The sequence below is a fragment of the Henckelia pumila genome, chromosome 3 (assembly GCF_033568475.1).
Source record: "Henckelia pumila isolate YLH828 chromosome 3, ASM3356847v2, whole genome shotgun sequence".
Classification (NCBI taxonomy): domain Eukaryota; kingdom Viridiplantae; phylum Streptophyta; class Magnoliopsida; order Lamiales; family Gesneriaceae; genus Henckelia; species Henckelia pumila.
Window position 1 is genome coordinate 199,281,992 of NC_133122.1, and position 15,219 is coordinate 199,297,210.

General features: G+C 37.0%; 4 protein-coding genes across 8 annotated transcripts; 2 read left to right on the plus strand and 2 right to left on the minus strand.

Annotated features, from left to right (window-relative positions):
* Positions 1-445: 445 nt before the first annotated feature.
* On the plus strand, positions 446-4,123 carry LOC140887265 (ras-related protein RABF2b). Its single transcript, XM_073294403.1, has 7 exons — positions 446-658; positions 1,622-1,699; positions 1,799-1,966; positions 2,733-2,781; positions 2,873-2,946; positions 3,270-3,363; positions 3,829-4,123. Exons 1-7 carry the CDS (start codon positions 620-622, stop codon positions 3,927-3,929), a joined length of 603 nt encoding a protein of 200 aa, XP_073150504.1. The 5' UTR covers positions 446-619; the 3' UTR covers positions 3,930-4,123.
* A 198-nt stretch (positions 4,124-4,321) lies between these two features.
* LOC140891133 (uncharacterized) lies at positions 4,322-8,290 on the minus strand. 3 transcript variants are annotated; one of them, XM_073299448.1, is made up of 10 exons: positions 8,155-8,290; positions 7,739-7,905; positions 6,886-7,084; positions 6,515-6,603; positions 6,300-6,438; positions 5,641-5,715; positions 5,149-5,270; positions 4,985-5,060; positions 4,811-4,870; positions 4,322-4,641 (listed from the first exon to the last, which is right to left on the minus strand). In XM_073299448.1, exons 3-10 carry the CDS (start codon positions 7,021-7,023, stop codon positions 4,513-4,515), a joined length of 828 nt encoding a protein of 275 aa, XP_073155549.1. In that variant the 5' UTR covers positions 7,024-7,084; positions 7,739-7,905; positions 8,155-8,290; the 3' UTR covers positions 4,322-4,512. The 3 variants fall into 3 exon arrangements, with proteins under 3 accessions (XP_073155549.1, XP_073155551.1, XP_073155550.1); XM_073299450.1 differs by having other exon boundaries at positions 8,150-8,167; XM_073299449.1 differs by lacking the exon at positions 8,155-8,290 and adding an exon at positions 8,027-8,118.
* Positions 8,291-9,067: 777 nt separating this feature from the next.
* Positions 9,068-11,268, plus strand: LOC140891997 (transcription termination factor MTEF18, mitochondrial-like). Its single transcript, XM_073300717.1, has 2 exons — positions 9,068-9,186; positions 9,305-11,268. The coding sequence occupies exon 2, from the start codon at positions 9,458-9,460 to the stop codon at positions 11,240-11,242; it is 1,785 nt and encodes a 594-aa protein (XP_073156818.1). The 5' UTR covers positions 9,068-9,186; positions 9,305-9,457; the 3' UTR covers positions 11,243-11,268.
* Positions 11,269-11,439: 171 nt separating this feature from the next.
* LOC140887107 (BTB/POZ domain and ankyrin repeat-containing protein NPR1-like) lies at positions 11,440-15,219 on the minus strand. 3 transcript variants are annotated; one of them, XM_073294151.1, is made up of 5 exons: positions 14,803-15,219; positions 13,906-14,514; positions 12,562-13,315; positions 12,261-12,455; positions 11,440-11,939 (listed from the first exon to the last, which is right to left on the minus strand). In XM_073294151.1, the coding sequence occupies exons 2-5, from the start codon at positions 14,431-14,433 to the stop codon at positions 11,695-11,697; spliced, it is 1,722 nt and encodes a 573-aa protein (XP_073150252.1). In that variant the 5' UTR covers positions 14,434-14,514; positions 14,803-15,219; the 3' UTR covers positions 11,440-11,694. The 3 variants fall into 3 exon arrangements, with proteins under 3 accessions (XP_073150252.1, XP_073150254.1, XP_073150253.1); XM_073294153.1 differs by having other exon boundaries at positions 14,634-15,219; XM_073294152.1 differs by having other exon boundaries at positions 13,906-15,219.

Below are 15,219 nucleotides of genomic sequence, written 5' to 3' on the forward strand. Positions count from 1 at the left end.
ATTTAGTGTGTCATTAACTAACCAAAACAGTTAATATATAGTGCTCAACCTTTATAATATTGAATAGATTTTTATGAACTCCACGTATCTAATCAAGTTTTGACTCTTGATTGAACATTAAAATATTATTAGCATGAATTCAATCATAACGTAAAGTCTGAAGGTAAGGTTCCACAATGAGATGCTAGTATAAGTTTATTAACTTCACATTATGCGCAAATAATTCAATTTTAATTTGATTATTATACGAAATTCATATATTTTTATGAAAACATTACGTTTTTCAAGTCTATTTTTGAGATTATGTATTAAAGTACTACAATTATGTTAGCAAGGACACGACCAATTCCCATCCTTTTTTATTTTTAATATTAATATAACAAATAAATATATATTAAAATAAATAAATTAAAAAGAGAGATTTTGGATGTTGTTTGGTTTTATTTTGCCTTTGCCCCTCATTTACGTCACACTTTCTTCTTCCTTCTCGTCAACTCACAGCGCAATCACCAAACCTCGAGAAGGCACCGCCCTTAATTATTTCCTTTTAAATCTGTTTTCGGATACAAATTCTGCTATAGATTCAATATATTTGTTGATTTGCGCCTGAATTTGATTCATGGCGTCCAGCGGGAACAAGAACATCAATGCTAAGCTGGTCTGTGTTTTCCCCAATCTTTTCTGTTTATTTCGTACGTGGATGTAACAATGAATTTTTCTTAATTAAATTTTCACGTGGGTTGCTTTGATTCCTCGCTATGGCCATGGGTTTTGCTTGTTTTCTTGGGTTTGTTGATCATGGTAATAGATGAGGGAAAAAAGTGTCGATTTTGATTTCATAGGGCGCGACTAGCTCTTAATCATTTGATTATTTGTGGGTCGTTTTCAATTTGCAAATTTGGGCTCTCGATTCCATTTACAGATGGCAATCTGCAGCTGTTGACTTCATGCATTTATTCACCTTCTATTGTTTGCGTAGCTTAACCAGACTAAATTCGAGGCATTAATGAATAAGAGTAGTGAAAAAAGTATACAACTGTTTCCAAATTTTAATTTGGGTTTTGACTTGTTTTTTTTGCATGTATTTTCAATGTCTTATCCATTAGTTTCTTATTCAGTTCACAGACAGCGATCATCAGGGACAAATGGTAAATATGATTCTGAGATTTGGAAGTAGTTTATAAAATTATAAAGTATTGACTATGCATTCAGTCAGAAGAGTCATTTTTGTTGCGATTCAATCATGGTTGCACTCATTTAGAGTTTAGCACCAACTAAGCATTTTCTCCAAAAGCAGCCTTCCATGTTTTAGGCAGCGATATCATGTTCAATATACTTTTATATGAGGCTTTTTATACATATTTTGTGCTCACCATAGACGAACACTGCATTGAGTCAGATTCTATTTTCCTACATATGAAGTAAAAATGTTGGACATGTTCGATGGCATTGTTACTTAGAAATTTACCGTATTTGGGTAGTTCCACTTTGAGTGGAGTCTAAATATTAACTTAATTTTCTTTCAGGTTTTATAATAAAGAACCGTCTTTGATTTCATCTCATGTGTGTGTGACTTTACTTGCTCTTTTACTCACTTGAATGAGGTTTTCTTTGTCTCTAGGTTCTTCTTGGAGACGTAGGAGCTGGAAAATCTAGTTTAGTGTTGCGATTTGTAAAAGGACAATTCATTGAATTTCAGGTTGGTGCATTCGGTCATGGGGTTTGATACTGGTGTATGTTTCATTCAGATTTCTCCTCCATGAACATTGATGTTGACCGAAAAAATCTGATGTTATAGGAATCAACAATTGGCGCTGCATTTTTTTCCCAAACAGTTGCTGTAAATGAGGCCACTGTAAAATTTGAAATATGGGATACCGCTGGTCAGGAGAGATATCACAGCTTAGCTCCAATGTATTACAGAGGAGCTGCAGCTGCCATAATTGTCTATGACATAACTAATCAAGTAAGTGCTAATACTTTGACCAGCTGTCCAGAAGAGACACAAGTTAGCGGTCAAAATAATCTTTTTTTTGTGCCATGGAGATCAATTTGATCCGCAAGGCTGTGATTTAATCGGCACATTAAAAACCAACAGTAAACTGTTATTTTTGGTGCTGCAGCAAGCCAGGGGTATATAGTCATTTGATGGCGCGTACCAATCTTGTTCGTTATCTTGCTATAATTAAAGTAGAGTCCCGTACTAACTAACTTCTAATTGATATGGTGAAATCTTATTTAAAATTACAATTACACCCTCGTTACATAACTTTATTTATGATTTTTTCCCTATAAAATAGTCTTTCTTTTTAAATCTTTCAATCATATCTTTATCTGTATTTTTAAATTTGTTTTTTGAGAGACTGTATTTTTAAATTCAATCCTATATTTATCTACATTTTTAACTGATTATATCACTCCCTGATAAAAAAATATAAAGAATTATGCCAATTGTTGCGTGCAAATGGGCACTAGTGTATATAAAGTATAAACCTAATAACAACTTTCTGTTTAGGCTTTCTGATTCTCTCTTTGTCAAGCTGAGACATAAAATATGCTTAATAATAATGTAGGTGTGCACTGATTCAATATTGCTGTAGCAATATGTCTTTCAGGTGGCACAACTTAACATTTTTTTTTGTGGATTAATGAAATAATCGAGAGACGACTTAGGATGGAACTTAATTGTGCATGCTGATTTAGTTTTGTAATTTAATTCCTTTACTTTATAGACATCCTTTGATCGGGCCAAAAAATGGGTTCAAGAGCTTCGTGCACAAGGTGAATTTCAACCTACCCTGTAAAGTTCCCTGCAATTTGTTTTCAATTTGCTTTTTATTTATCCATTCACTGCTGTATGCTGTGGCTCAAGGAAACCCCAATATGATTATGGTGCTTGCCGGGAATAAATCAGATATGTTGGATGCAAGAAAGGTGGTAGCAGAGGTGAACATAAATCTGTCAACTCCTTTTGCAATCTTCTGTACTCTTATGAATATTATAATTTACATGGCAAAAACTTCTGTAAAATGTCTTGCATACTCTTGATCTCAATGCCATTTTATTACTCACCAAAGAGTATCTGGTGTTTGATGATGATAATTTTATATCATTCTTACCAAGCTCTTGTTTCCTGGAATAATGAGACTATAAAACATATGAGAGAAAATTGCAAATGGACTTTATTCTCGAGAGATTAAATTTGTGGTGTAGCAGCAGACTTGCTTTTGCTTTTAGCATTAGTATTTGAATCTAAATCTTTATTGCAGGAAGCGCAAACTTACGCGCAAGAGAATGGCCTATTTTTCATGGAAACCTCTGCCAAGACAGCAAATAATGTCAATGAACTGTTTTACGAAATAGGTAAGAATTGTTGAACATTTACTTTTGTGGCTGAAGCAATGGAAAATTGCCATTTAATTCTAGAATTTGAATACTGTATTAGTTAGGCAAGACTACATCATCAGTTCATCATGAGTTTTGATGGTTTATTTATCTGTTTCCACTTTCCTTAAATATGTTTCCCAAAAAAAATTACTTCTTTCTTAATTTTTGTATAAAAACCATGGAAATTAGATTTCTCGGAATGAGAAGTATACACCTTGGTGTTCTCTTCTCGGAATGAGAAGTGTATGCCTTGGTATTCTCTTTTTGTCTTCGTTTGACAAGATTGAGAAATCAAACAAGCTAATAGCTTCCAAGTTGCTATTGAGATATGATTGATCGAGGGTACTTTTAAAGCTCCAGAATTACTGTAATTTCTTTGTTAGGTGTCGGTGACTCATATCCCTTGGCTTTTTTAACAACTCTCTTGTAATGTATCTACAGCAAAAAGATTGCCTCTTCTGCTACCGGCCCCAAACCCATCAGGCACGGTTCTTGTTGATCGACCTGCAGACAGGGCTACCCGTGCTTCTTGTTGCTCATGAAATGGATCCATATTCAAGTCAAAAAATGTCAAAGTCGTGTCCATAAATAATTAAGATTTCGCTGTACCTATTTTTTTTTTTTTTTTTTTAATCTGGTGTTGTGCATGAGTACAGCTTCTGATGTGCATATGACATTTCTTGTTTATCGTGTTCCAACTTCCAAGATTTATTGAAGTGATTTTATTAATCCTAATATGATTTGATTTTCCATGCGATTATTTTTCCACAATCCAGATAATGACAGTGGGGCCAATATGGCTTGGCACCTTTTTTACATCAGTTGTTTTTGCCAAGGGAAGTTTCCAAATCTAGCCTAGTTTCAGTGGGTGACCCTTGGGTGAAAATGTAAAGAAGTGACGAGCCATTCCATGCGGCAGATGAACTCAAGAAACTACGTTAAACAGTCACAACTATATCAAGTTGGAGAAAACAAAAGTGGAATTTTGTAACCATTTACAGTATATGGAGTTCCAACAAACTTGGAATACACTGTCTGTATATCATTTCCTGTTTTCTTGAATATGCTCCAAATCAACAAAAAAAATGGAGAAAATTTGAGGCAGTCCATCTTCAACGAAACTCGTCACACTTTCTTCCCTATAGTTTTTTTCAACCCATTGATGATCTTCCCGAACCACATCAAGTTCATGATTCCAAGTGCAGAGGGCACGCAGTGTACCAAAAGAAAACCAATTATGTGCATCTGCATAACCTGCAAGAGAGTATGGATGATTCAACGATTCAAGAAAGTGCCAAATTACATGGAAAAGAATTGCGTGCAAAATTACAAATGGACTAATTCATACGGCATCAAAAGTACTAAAAAAGAAGAATAAATGCAATTAGGCAACTAGAAATTAGAGCCTTAAGAAGGCCGCTACCTGATCATGGTGGAGGTAAACATGGTAGAACATAAAAACAAACAAAAGAATTCTTGCCACCTGCAGTTCAAACAAGTATGATTACTTGTAGGTATACTTGAAACGAATAGCCAGCCATTATCCATTATAAAAAAATAGCAGTTGCAGACTTGCAGGGTTAAGAGAATAACGCACCAACCAAGCAAAAAATATCACCACGCCATTGATCAGATATGCGTTTGATTTCTTCAACCCAGCAATATCTAGATACCTGCGGCAAGAAGCCAATAAATTCATCAAGAAAATAATCAGACAGGTAAGAAATTGTGGGTGTTTTTTGTGACATCCTAAAAACCAACCATCTCATGTTGATCTCTGGGGTTGTCACCTCGGATATCAGCACCATGAACGTGTAAAGCTGCCCCTCTCCAGTAAGCATGGAATATGCCACGGCAATCCCTGAAAGAGAGTGATGGACTATCTGAAATCACAAAAGCAACACGATTGTGTCACGGTCTATGCTATATTTTGTATCTCATTTCACAGTCAATGCTTAAAAGATAAAAATAAGCTTAATTTTTATGGTACATATTCAGACAAAATTTATATGGTGGCTAAAGACAATAGACGAAAAATCCAGAGGTCATTATGATTGAGAGAAATCTCCAAATTTGGCCACATGAAGTAGCATGTGCTTGGTTTAGTGTATAGTGTACAGAGAGAGAGAGAGAGAGGGGGAAGAGGGGTGGGGGGGGGGGGGGGGGGTTTTTGGGTGTGTTGAGAGGAAGAGAGAGAGCATAATCCATCCATAAAACAAATTAAATAGGTCTTCATGCATTAAGTGCACTTACGTACTCCACTCCACCCAAAGAAGGATACAGCCAACAAATCATTCCAAGGTCTGAAATGAAATACCCAACAGATACCTGCCAAAAGTTGCACACAAAGCTTAAACAGATGAATATCATAGGCCGCCTCATCAACAAAGCACTAGAACAAATTAGATAAAAATCACGTGCCTACAATTTCCAGTTTTCCAAAATTGTTGCAGGGACAAAATACTAATGTTGTTTAAAAATCTTCAACATCGAATTTCAAATAATGGAAATCAAATAAAGGACCTACATAAACTTATATGGTGGACCGAGTTAATTGATGGTCAACAATCATAAAATTATGATGGACTGAGTTAATTGATGGTCAAGGTTATAGGATTGTTTTTATAAATTTGGCATTTAACCTTTTCATCTTTATCTCCTTCAGGCCTTTTGGTGGTATCGCTAAAATTTTCGCCCATCATATAGTCTATTGCTATTTGTCCTTTCTAACATCTGACAGATGCAGCCAAGGCCAAAAAATAACTCTGTAAGAGCTATTAAAAGGAAATCCATATAAAGGCCCACTGCTACAAACAATGTTCTCAGAATCACCAAAAAGAGTAATCAACTTAAGAAAAGAATCCAAATTAGAATCCCTATGCAAGTTAAAATAAGCTACACGATGTGCTTACCCCAAGAATAACTGTTGAGAGAGTTGAATTCCGGAATGTAATAAGACCAGTAGACTGGTGATCAGAGAAGAGATCGGACCAGAACACAAAATACAAGGACATAATTGATATAAAAATGGCATGAAGAGTGGAAATACCACTGCAGAAAAGTCAAGTACAAACAGCGTCAGAGGAACATAAAAACAAGCAACGAAATGAAGAGCTAGTGTATTCACCGATTGTTCCACTCTATTCGTTGAATCTTTGTGAGGCCACCATAAGTCCTTAAGTAAAAAGAGCTGATGAGCTGAGTCAGATCATACCCCTGTTGGAGGGCCAAACCAATTGTCAAACTCCCACGAAAAAAGATCCGAGCAGAAACACCTTAGTTGGGATAATATGGAATTCATTTTGTGAATCACTATCACTTTATTGCTACTAGCTGATTAAGATGGCAACATGTACTTCTAAATTCAAAAATCTATGCAGTCGCACAAAAAAGCAACCTGGTGAGTATCTCTATCGTAATGAACTAATGAAGTAAATGATATGATATTTGCAAACAACTATAATCAATTAGAAAGAAACTGAAAACTCTCAAACTCACCAGTTTGAACACCAAAATGCCACCAAGAATAGCAGTGTATGGAACCAGAGGATTGGCGAGTAAGTAATATTTTACCAGCACCTCAGCTTTATTTTGATAAGATTTAAATGCCAAAACTTTCCTCGGAGAAACTCCCATTATAGCAAGCTATAGGACCATGTGTTGATTTTCTTCTAGGACATGATAATTCTCTACCTTCCTGGAAATAGGTTCAAAAACAAATATTAAAGTTACCTAGACTCTGTTAAAAAATGAATGGAGAGCATAGTTTTTGCTTTCCCCGAATCCGCACTACAAAGAGTTGAAAACAACAAAGAGGCATAAAACACACGATGTTAAATTTAAGATGCAGGCTAAAATAAATTTGAGTAGCTCATGCTTCACATCAATGCATTTAAATATTACTGTAAAGGCTTCAAAATCAACCACATTTCGAATATTAAAACGAGAATCCACAAAGATCCCCAAAAATTATACATCTAGATGAAGTGACACAGTTGCAATTTAAGCATCATTACGGTGCTCCAAATGCGTATGCTAAGCTAGGGATGAAAAAGCACCTATCATCCAAAGAATGAACTCAAAGGTGAAACTTCTGGTAAGATGGGACATCTATAAATCCCAAGTCGTGGAGTAGTATAATGGGGCAATCATATCTTGAATTCACACACAACTTGTTCAATCCAGCACCATATACTCATAATAATCATGGTGCGAACTCATATCCACAGTCTCCAGATCACGAACAAATTATAAATCTTGGCAAATACACCCGAATGTAAAATACCCAGATAAGCCAAGAGATCTAAAACTGACTGCAATAAATTAGTTACAGAAAAAGTGTCGACTTTACCTAGCAGTCCACAAATCACAACACCCCACAGCAGATTTCAGGAAATCTAACAAACCCACTAATCACATTTTAGATGGCATTACCGACGATGATTTTCTCGCTCTTTTCTCATGAAAAATGTTGGCTTATTTTGTGCCCTCTTTCTCGGTTAGGAAGCACAAGAAAACCTGAACGGAACCGAAAAAATGAAGAAGGTAAGATGCCAATGGAATAGTTGAAGAAGCCGGGAAATGAACAATGAGACTGCTCAATGAATCAATATAGAAACATCAGAAAATGTGCCATCACATGTATTTTAACCCAAAAAAAACCCCATTTTCAGGTACAAGCATTCAATGCAAGGAGGGCCAAAAAAAGAAAGAATTTTTTTTTAAAAAAAATATAATCTTGGTACGAAGGTTGTTAGAGGACCAAACTCTTTTAACGTGCGTCTCGTTTGGCAATGCTCGTGTTCTTGTTGTGCGGATCGCATGAATTTTATCTGGATTAAGGTCATATCTTTCTCCTTTTGGATTCGAAACATCCCTTTATCCACTCAACACTGAAATTCATATTGATTTTATTCGGATCCCATTTTTAGATTTCAAATTAAAATTATGTAGATGATATGGTGATAATTATTATAACCCAATATTAAGAAGATAATTTCGTGATCATATCAAGAATGAAAAAGAAAAGGAAGCATATCCAAGCTCTTTCATATGCAATGTCTCCACAATCAACATGCACACAACCATTTTCGCTTTTCGCTAAACTATTTGATTTAGAGACGGTCTCATATGAGTTTTTGATTTAGATCAACTCTTTTACAAAATTATCGAAACATGGTTGAAATTGATTTGGAGATATGAGGATTTAACTTTAATATATAGTATTAGATAATATATGAGTTATTCTGCATTATTATATTTATTTCACAAAAACTCATATTAAAGTATTTCATAAGTCAATTTTGTGAAACAAATCTCCTACTCGAAAACAAACATTATTTTTTATATTTTTCCTTACAAAACACCTGTCCACGTCATCAACAAATCGTGATGTGCCAATCTAACTAACTGAACCAACACAAACTACTCGTGAGTTGTGAAAGTGAATATTACGCACTTTTATTTTTGAAAAATATACAGCCTTTTAATATGAATATTATTTAGGGGAAAAAAAAAAAGAACTGGTTAGGTAATTGGGCTTCACCGTCACGTGGACAGACAGTCGAATTGGGCCTTTCGCCTATGGGCTTAGATAAATTGTGTGGCTTATTATTTCTATCTATTTCACTCCAAAGTCCAAACAGCCATATACGAACAAGAGAGATCTACTAGTCTAGAGTAAAACCCCATTCCTCAGGTTCAAAGGATGGTAACAGCAAAACCCTACTTGAATATGGACCTATTGAAACATGAAATATCAATGGGAAATACTATCGAATCAAATCGCCCAATCCAAAGGTATGGAGAAATGCTATAATGATATAATTCTCACTTAATGTAATTGATTGGTGTTCATCCAAATCAATTGCATTTATGTATACAAAATGCTCTAAATTTATGTTTCTGGTCATATCAGGTTTATGCGTTCCACTTTTGAGATTAAAGTTGCTGATTTCTGCATCTCATCTGTTATCTTACATTCTCGTTTTTGTGCGATTTCGGGTTTTCTTCTGCATATTTTGAATTAATCAAATCATCAAACTATCGCTGGTTGAGTTTCGGAATTTCCATGTTGGTTCAAAGAACTAGCAAAAGGGTTTGTTTAGAAATGATTTCGCTGTTCGACAACCGCTTCCTGTCCCCTGCTTTGACTGAAAAAGTTCCTTCCTTTTTGCACATCCCATTAGCTCACAAGTTATCAAGAATCCAACAATTCCATGCTTTGAAACCTACCATAAAAGGTCCCAAGCTTCCTGCCAACAAAACCGCAGTTCAGTCTCGAAAATCTCTTTCAGTTGAACGAATTCCAAGGATTGCTGTAACTGATGCTCAGGCTGCACTTTTTGATTACTTGCATTGCACCCGGGGGTACAGCTTCCTGGATGCTGAGCACATTAGCAAGAACTCTCCTCAGTTCCTTGAAGACCTTATCACCCGGGTTGAAAAGGAGCAAGATGTCTCTAGGGCATTGTTAAAATTTTTCAGGTACCACCCCATTAATGAGTTCGAGCCTTTCTTTGAGAGTCTGGGCTTGAGACGAACAGAATACACACCTCTTCTTCCACGAGGCTTGATATTTCTGAGCGATGATCTAGTCCTGCTTGATAATTATCATGCACTTTGTAATTACGGGATCCCTCGGAGTAACATAGGAAGGATGTGCAAGGAAGCAGATGAGATCTTGAGGTTTGAACATGGCGTGTTAGATATGAAATTGCGAACTTTTGAGCACTTGGGGTTGAGTAGATCAACTGTCATAAAGCTTGTTGGTTGTAGTCCTGTGCTTTTGCTGGGGAATGCTAACAATGCATTTAATGGAACTATTGAGAAATTAAAAAAGCTGGGGTTTGAGGAAGATTGGATTGGAGGGTATTTATCAAGCAAAAGTACGTACAATTGGAATCGGTTTCTTGACACGCTGTGTTTTCTTAGTGAAATAGGTTACGGTGATACCGAATTGAAAGTCCTTTTAAGTGAAAATACTTACCTACTATTTGAAGGATCTGGGAAACAAGTCTATGTATTCGTTGGTGCACTGCTTAAATTAGGCCTTAATACGAATGAGGTTTATGCTTTATTCCTGAAGAATCCTCAGATGATGTCTAGAAAGCGTGCCAAGAATTTCTGGAAGGCATTGCATTTCCTTTTTGAGATTGGGATGGGACCAGAAAATATTGCCATGGTTTTATCCAAGCACATGAAACTACTGGGTTCACAGTCTCTAAAAGGACCAAATACCGTGTTGAGGAATTTCGATGGTGATAGGCATAGTTTATGTCAAACTTTAATGGAGGACCCTTCAACGTTTTTCAACTATGCTTTCAAGTCAAATATCCCCAGTGCTGAGCAAGGATATGGCAGAAATCCAAACAACTTTTTTGAGAAGAAAGATTTTTTACTCAGAATTGGTTATGCAGAAAATTCAGATGAGATGGTGAATGCTCTTAAACGGTTCCGAGGCAGGGGAGACCAGTTGCAGGAGAGATTTGATTGCTTGGTGCAAGCTGGCTTGGACTTCAACGCTGTAATGTCAATGGTGAAACAGGCCCCGACACTTCTGAACCAGACCAAAGATGTTCTAGAGAAAAAGATCAACTGTTTGAAGAACTACTTGGGGTACCCAGTGGATTCTATTGCGAGTTTTCCGTCATACTTGTGCTATGATATGGAGAGAATTATTCTGAGATTTTCTATGTACTTGTGGCTTAGGGAAAAAGGTTCTGCAAAGCCCAGTTTATCCTTGGGCACACTTCTTGCTTGCTCAGAGGCACGATTTGTAAGATATTTTGTGATTGTACATCCAGAAGGTCCTTTTATGTGGGAAAATTTGAAAAAATATTTGGCATCTAGCTGAAATTATTGGTGTTTGTTTGCTCCCAGTTTTAGAGCGCTCACAATCTTCTGAAAGAATCCATCGGGCAATTTTCTTCACTTATTCTTCCATTTAAAAAATTTATGTTGAATCGAGCCTTCGACCCTTCTTCCATATCTCACGGTTTTGCTGAATTTAAGAAATAATAACTTACCTATTTATTACGAGAGAAATTTCTTCTCTACAGATGATAACTTTTATAAAAAATTTCCCCAAAAGATTCCAGAATTTAACTGGTCATTCAAATAAGGATACATCAGAAATTACAATTATTCAAACACAAATTTTGTAAGTTGGTGATAGAGGAGCACACAGTCCCCCCTCTTCCTGCGTAGCACTGGAGACAAAAAAGTGTTCCTAACACAGATATACACTGCAACTATAAGACCCTAGCTAGTTCAATGATCTTTGGAGGCTGGGCAAAGAGGCATCCTTTAGTGTTTCCGGGCTTTGTAACGTAATGAAGATGATGACGAGCAAAAGCCAGAGCGGTGCAGCTCAGCTTTGTCCTTGCTGAATGCTCGATGCACTTCATCTTTGAGTTCCATGAAACGCATGCGCTTCATTCTTTGTTCCTCTGAGGTGCCCCTTTCGAGGTAGACTATATCGGGTAAGTCATCCTCCATAAACTTGTCCAGTACCTGGGAGCAATGAGGAAAATAGCGCCTGCCCAATTGAACTGAAGCTAAACTTTGTTAGCAAAAGCCCAGAACTTTATATACAGGGAAAAAAAATTTGGTATACGAGTTTTGGCTAGAGCGAGGTTGAAGCGGCATTGCTTCTGTGTTCCAAAAGACCAACATATACAACTAAACTAGATTTTACAGTTGCAGCGAGTCAATGAAAGAAAATCGTCTTCAAGAACTCAAGCAGTTGTATAAACTACCTATCTTGCTGCACTTTTCTGTGGTGAAGATATTCAAGAAAAGCGTCACCAGCTAAAATCTATCATGCCTATAACAAATCACCTCGAGATGAGAAAAAATCAAGCAATTTATACCTGTTCTGGAGAGAGTATCTATCCTCGAAAGGATCCTTTTGTTCTGACTAATGGGTGTCTCATTCAAATCGACTTCCACCAAGTTCCCGTTCGAGCTTCTTGATGACAAGAGACCAGCAAGCTCAGATGTCTCAGCATGTGCTATTTCCATGGCTAACTTGGCTTCGGTCGGGAAAAACATCCGTGCAAACGACACTGTTAAGTACAAATCAAATAATACTATGAGAAACAAAGTAAAAGAGCAGGACCGTAATAAATTGATGCAATGGTTTTGAATGAAAAATAACATATCAAAAATTACCTCTGTCTTCAAGGCAGAGTAATTTCATATGCAGATCATCAACCATTTCTAAGGAGAAGACCGATGCATCCCCGGGTATTGGATTCCTCCGCATTTCTCTTTCCAAAATATCTATGCACATCCAATCTTTATTCGCCTCCTGTCCTTGCTCTCTTTTCATCTCGTAATCCTTTGGCCGTGTCAATCTCCTACAAATGCTAACAGCGTCTTGTCCCTCTATCGTCAAGTCTGATACATTTGCCCCCTTGTTCAGAAGGGACACTATGATTGATGGCTCTTTTCGCCTGGCAGCAACATGAAGTACCGTATTCCCATGCGCATTCCGTAGGTTGACATCAGCCAGGTTAAGGCTAAGAACCTCTGATACTATCTTGGGATCACAGTAAGCAACAGCATAGTGGAGAGCATAAGACTCATCCAGTGTTATATCTGACTCTGCAAGGAAACGTCTGACGAGTTCAACATCATCCGAGTCCAATGCCTTGTGTATTCTCTTAACATTCTTCTCACGTGAAGAATCCACCTTTGCCACGCTATTTTCCTCTTCTGTGAGAGAACTACCACGCATCGATATAATATCCTTCGCAACTTTGGATGGGAGCTGTTTCTCGATTTGTATAGTCCCAAGGTCAGATCGAGCTACTCTTTGGACAGACTGGATAAGGAGTTGACTTAATTGACAATGGAAAGCCACCACAAGAATTGGGACGACATCTTCTACTACAGCCTTGCCAACCAAGTTAAGAAGTCTACGCTGTAATTAGGTTTCAGAAACTGTCTTATAATCCAGGATAAAGAAAGTTTCTCGAGTGTGCTCCATCATTCAATTCGATTCAGTTATAGAAATACAGGAAAACGTTTTGCTGATGAATATGAGGCAAGAAAAACGGTCACGGAACGGGTGGAACGGCCGTTCCGAAACGGGAACGGCAGCTGCCGCGACAAAGTTCCGGGTGAAAACGGTTGATTAATCGTTGTTCTTCTTTAAAATATCGGCGATTTCGCGGACGTCGCGGAACGGAACGGTGATTTCACGGATTTCGCGGCCATCGCGGAACGTTTTATGTAATTTTTTCAATTTTTTTGAATTAAAAATATTCCAAATTATATAATTATTTATATTTTATTATTAAAATACTTCGCGACGATAACCGCGACCGTTCCGTGAAATATCAATGGAACTGGAACGGCAGCCTCCGCGACGCTCTCCGCGACCGCGATTGCGAACCATCAGGCAACTCGTATATTTTAAAAGCATGCTATAGTCTAGATACTGCATTTCAATACATGCACAACAAAAAAAATTTAAAGGTTTTGACACATCGAGCTTATAGTTAGTTATACCTGAAACAGTGAGACAAGTTCCGAAACCTGGAAAATAGATGACGCGTACATCAGTTCCACGGCGAAGTCGATAGCAGGTCTGCAGGCGTCGTGCAAGCATGTCTTTTCAACACAAGTTGATACCTCTAAAGGCGAGGGCTTGAGCTTACCCGTATACATATAGCTCAAGAATAGTATAAAAGCCTCATATCCAACCTTGCCATAAGGCAACAAATCTGTCATGCAATACTTGGACTTCTTATCTTTTCTGAAAAGATCATCAAAAAACTTACTCCTAGCAGCTAATAAACATCTGTGAATAGCAACACTATTGCCTTCTACCACAATATCTGCATCGCTGTAATCGCTACCGAAATCACCTAAAAGTTGCTCCAAGTTACAGCTTAGCTTACTCAAACTGATGGTGTCAAGATTCGACCCTGTCTCCGGTCCACCGGACGCATACACTTTATCAGTTATAGACGCACTAGATAGACGAGAAGATGACGTAAAACTGATGGATGATGATGGTTCAGCAAAATTCTCCATCACAACTAAATCTTTTCTCGTTTAATCTTCTTATTTATGTACCATCATATCCCAGAAAAAAGATCCAAAGCCTGCAAAGTCCTGATGAAATACCCCGTGAAGATATCAGCTAAGCAAACCATTGAAATCTAATTCTTACCAAAAATTACTTTTCTTATCAAGAAATCCAGCAGAAGCTTTTCTAAAAGCAGATAATATACCAGCAAATAATATAATTCTCTGGATTATCGGCCTCTGATATAAAAAACACAATCAACCCATTAAAATTTCCCAGCAAACAACCTCATAAGTCATAATCATCATTAAGACAACAAAAAAGGTAAACAAAGATTGCAGAAACTGCTCGTATTTCCAAGCGTCACCACCTACCTCTGTGAAGAATAAACTGATGAATCAACATGATTGAGTTTGCGAACAAATCCGAGAGAAATTTCCTGGAATTTGAGTCAGGAACTGATCATTGAACAAGATCCAAACACCACCCAAGAGGGAAAGAGGCGTCAAAATGAAGAAAAACACAGTTGAATGAAGATGGTCCCACGTTAGCTTAATTGAAGTTTCTTAATGGGAATCAATCAATACTGAAAGAAAACAAAAGTTTGTTCTTTAACTATTACCACTGTTTCATATAATAAGCACATTAAATTATTCACGTGACAAAAACTCATCTTTCTTTTTTCCCCCAAATTATGTTCATATTTAAGAGCTAATATTCTAAATTTACATGAAATTTGCTCCAGACATGCAGACAGTGGAATCTTAAATTTTCCTAATTTCAGTTTTTTT

Bases quoted from the DNA above. Each gene is read 5' to 3' on its own strand.
- LOC140887265 (XM_073294403.1), top strand. From the start codon at position 620: ATGGCGTCCAGCGGGAACAAGAACATCAATGCTAAGCTG. The intron at 659-1,621 runs GTCTGTGTTTTC...CTTTGTCTCTAG, and splicing joins AGAACATCAATGCTAAGCTG to GTTCTTCTTGGAGACGTAGG. The intron at 3,364-3,828 runs GTAAGAATTGTT...ATGTATCTACAG, and splicing joins TGAACTGTTTTACGAAATAG to CAAAAAGATTGCCTCTTCTG.
- LOC140891133 (XM_073299448.1), bottom strand. From the start codon at position 7,023: ATGGGAGTTTCTCCGAGGAAAGTTTTGGCATTTAAATCTTATCAAAAT. The intron at 5,271-5,640 runs GTAAGTGCACTT...TTGTGATTTCAG, and splicing joins CTTTGGGTGGAGTGGAGTAC to ATAGTCCATCACTCTCTTTC. The intron at 4,642-4,810 runs GTAGCGGCCTTC...ACTCTCTTGCAG, and splicing joins TTTACCTCCACCATGATCAG to GTTATGCAGATGCACATAAT.
- LOC140887107 (XM_073294151.1), bottom strand. From the start codon at position 14,433: ATGGAGAATTTTGCTGAACCATCATCATCCATCAGTTTTACGTCATCT. The intron at 13,316-13,905 runs GTATAACTAACT...ACCTAATTACAG, and splicing joins AACTTGTCTCACTGTTTCAG to CGTAGACTTCTTAACTTGGT. The intron at 12,456-12,561 runs GTAATTTTTGAT...TGTACTTAACAG, and splicing joins ACTCTGCCTTGAAGACAGAG to TGTCGTTTGCACGGATGTTT.
- LOC140891997 (XM_073300717.1), top strand. From the start codon at position 9,458: ATGTTGGTTCAAAGAACTAGCAAAAGGGTTTGTTTAGAAATGATTTCG.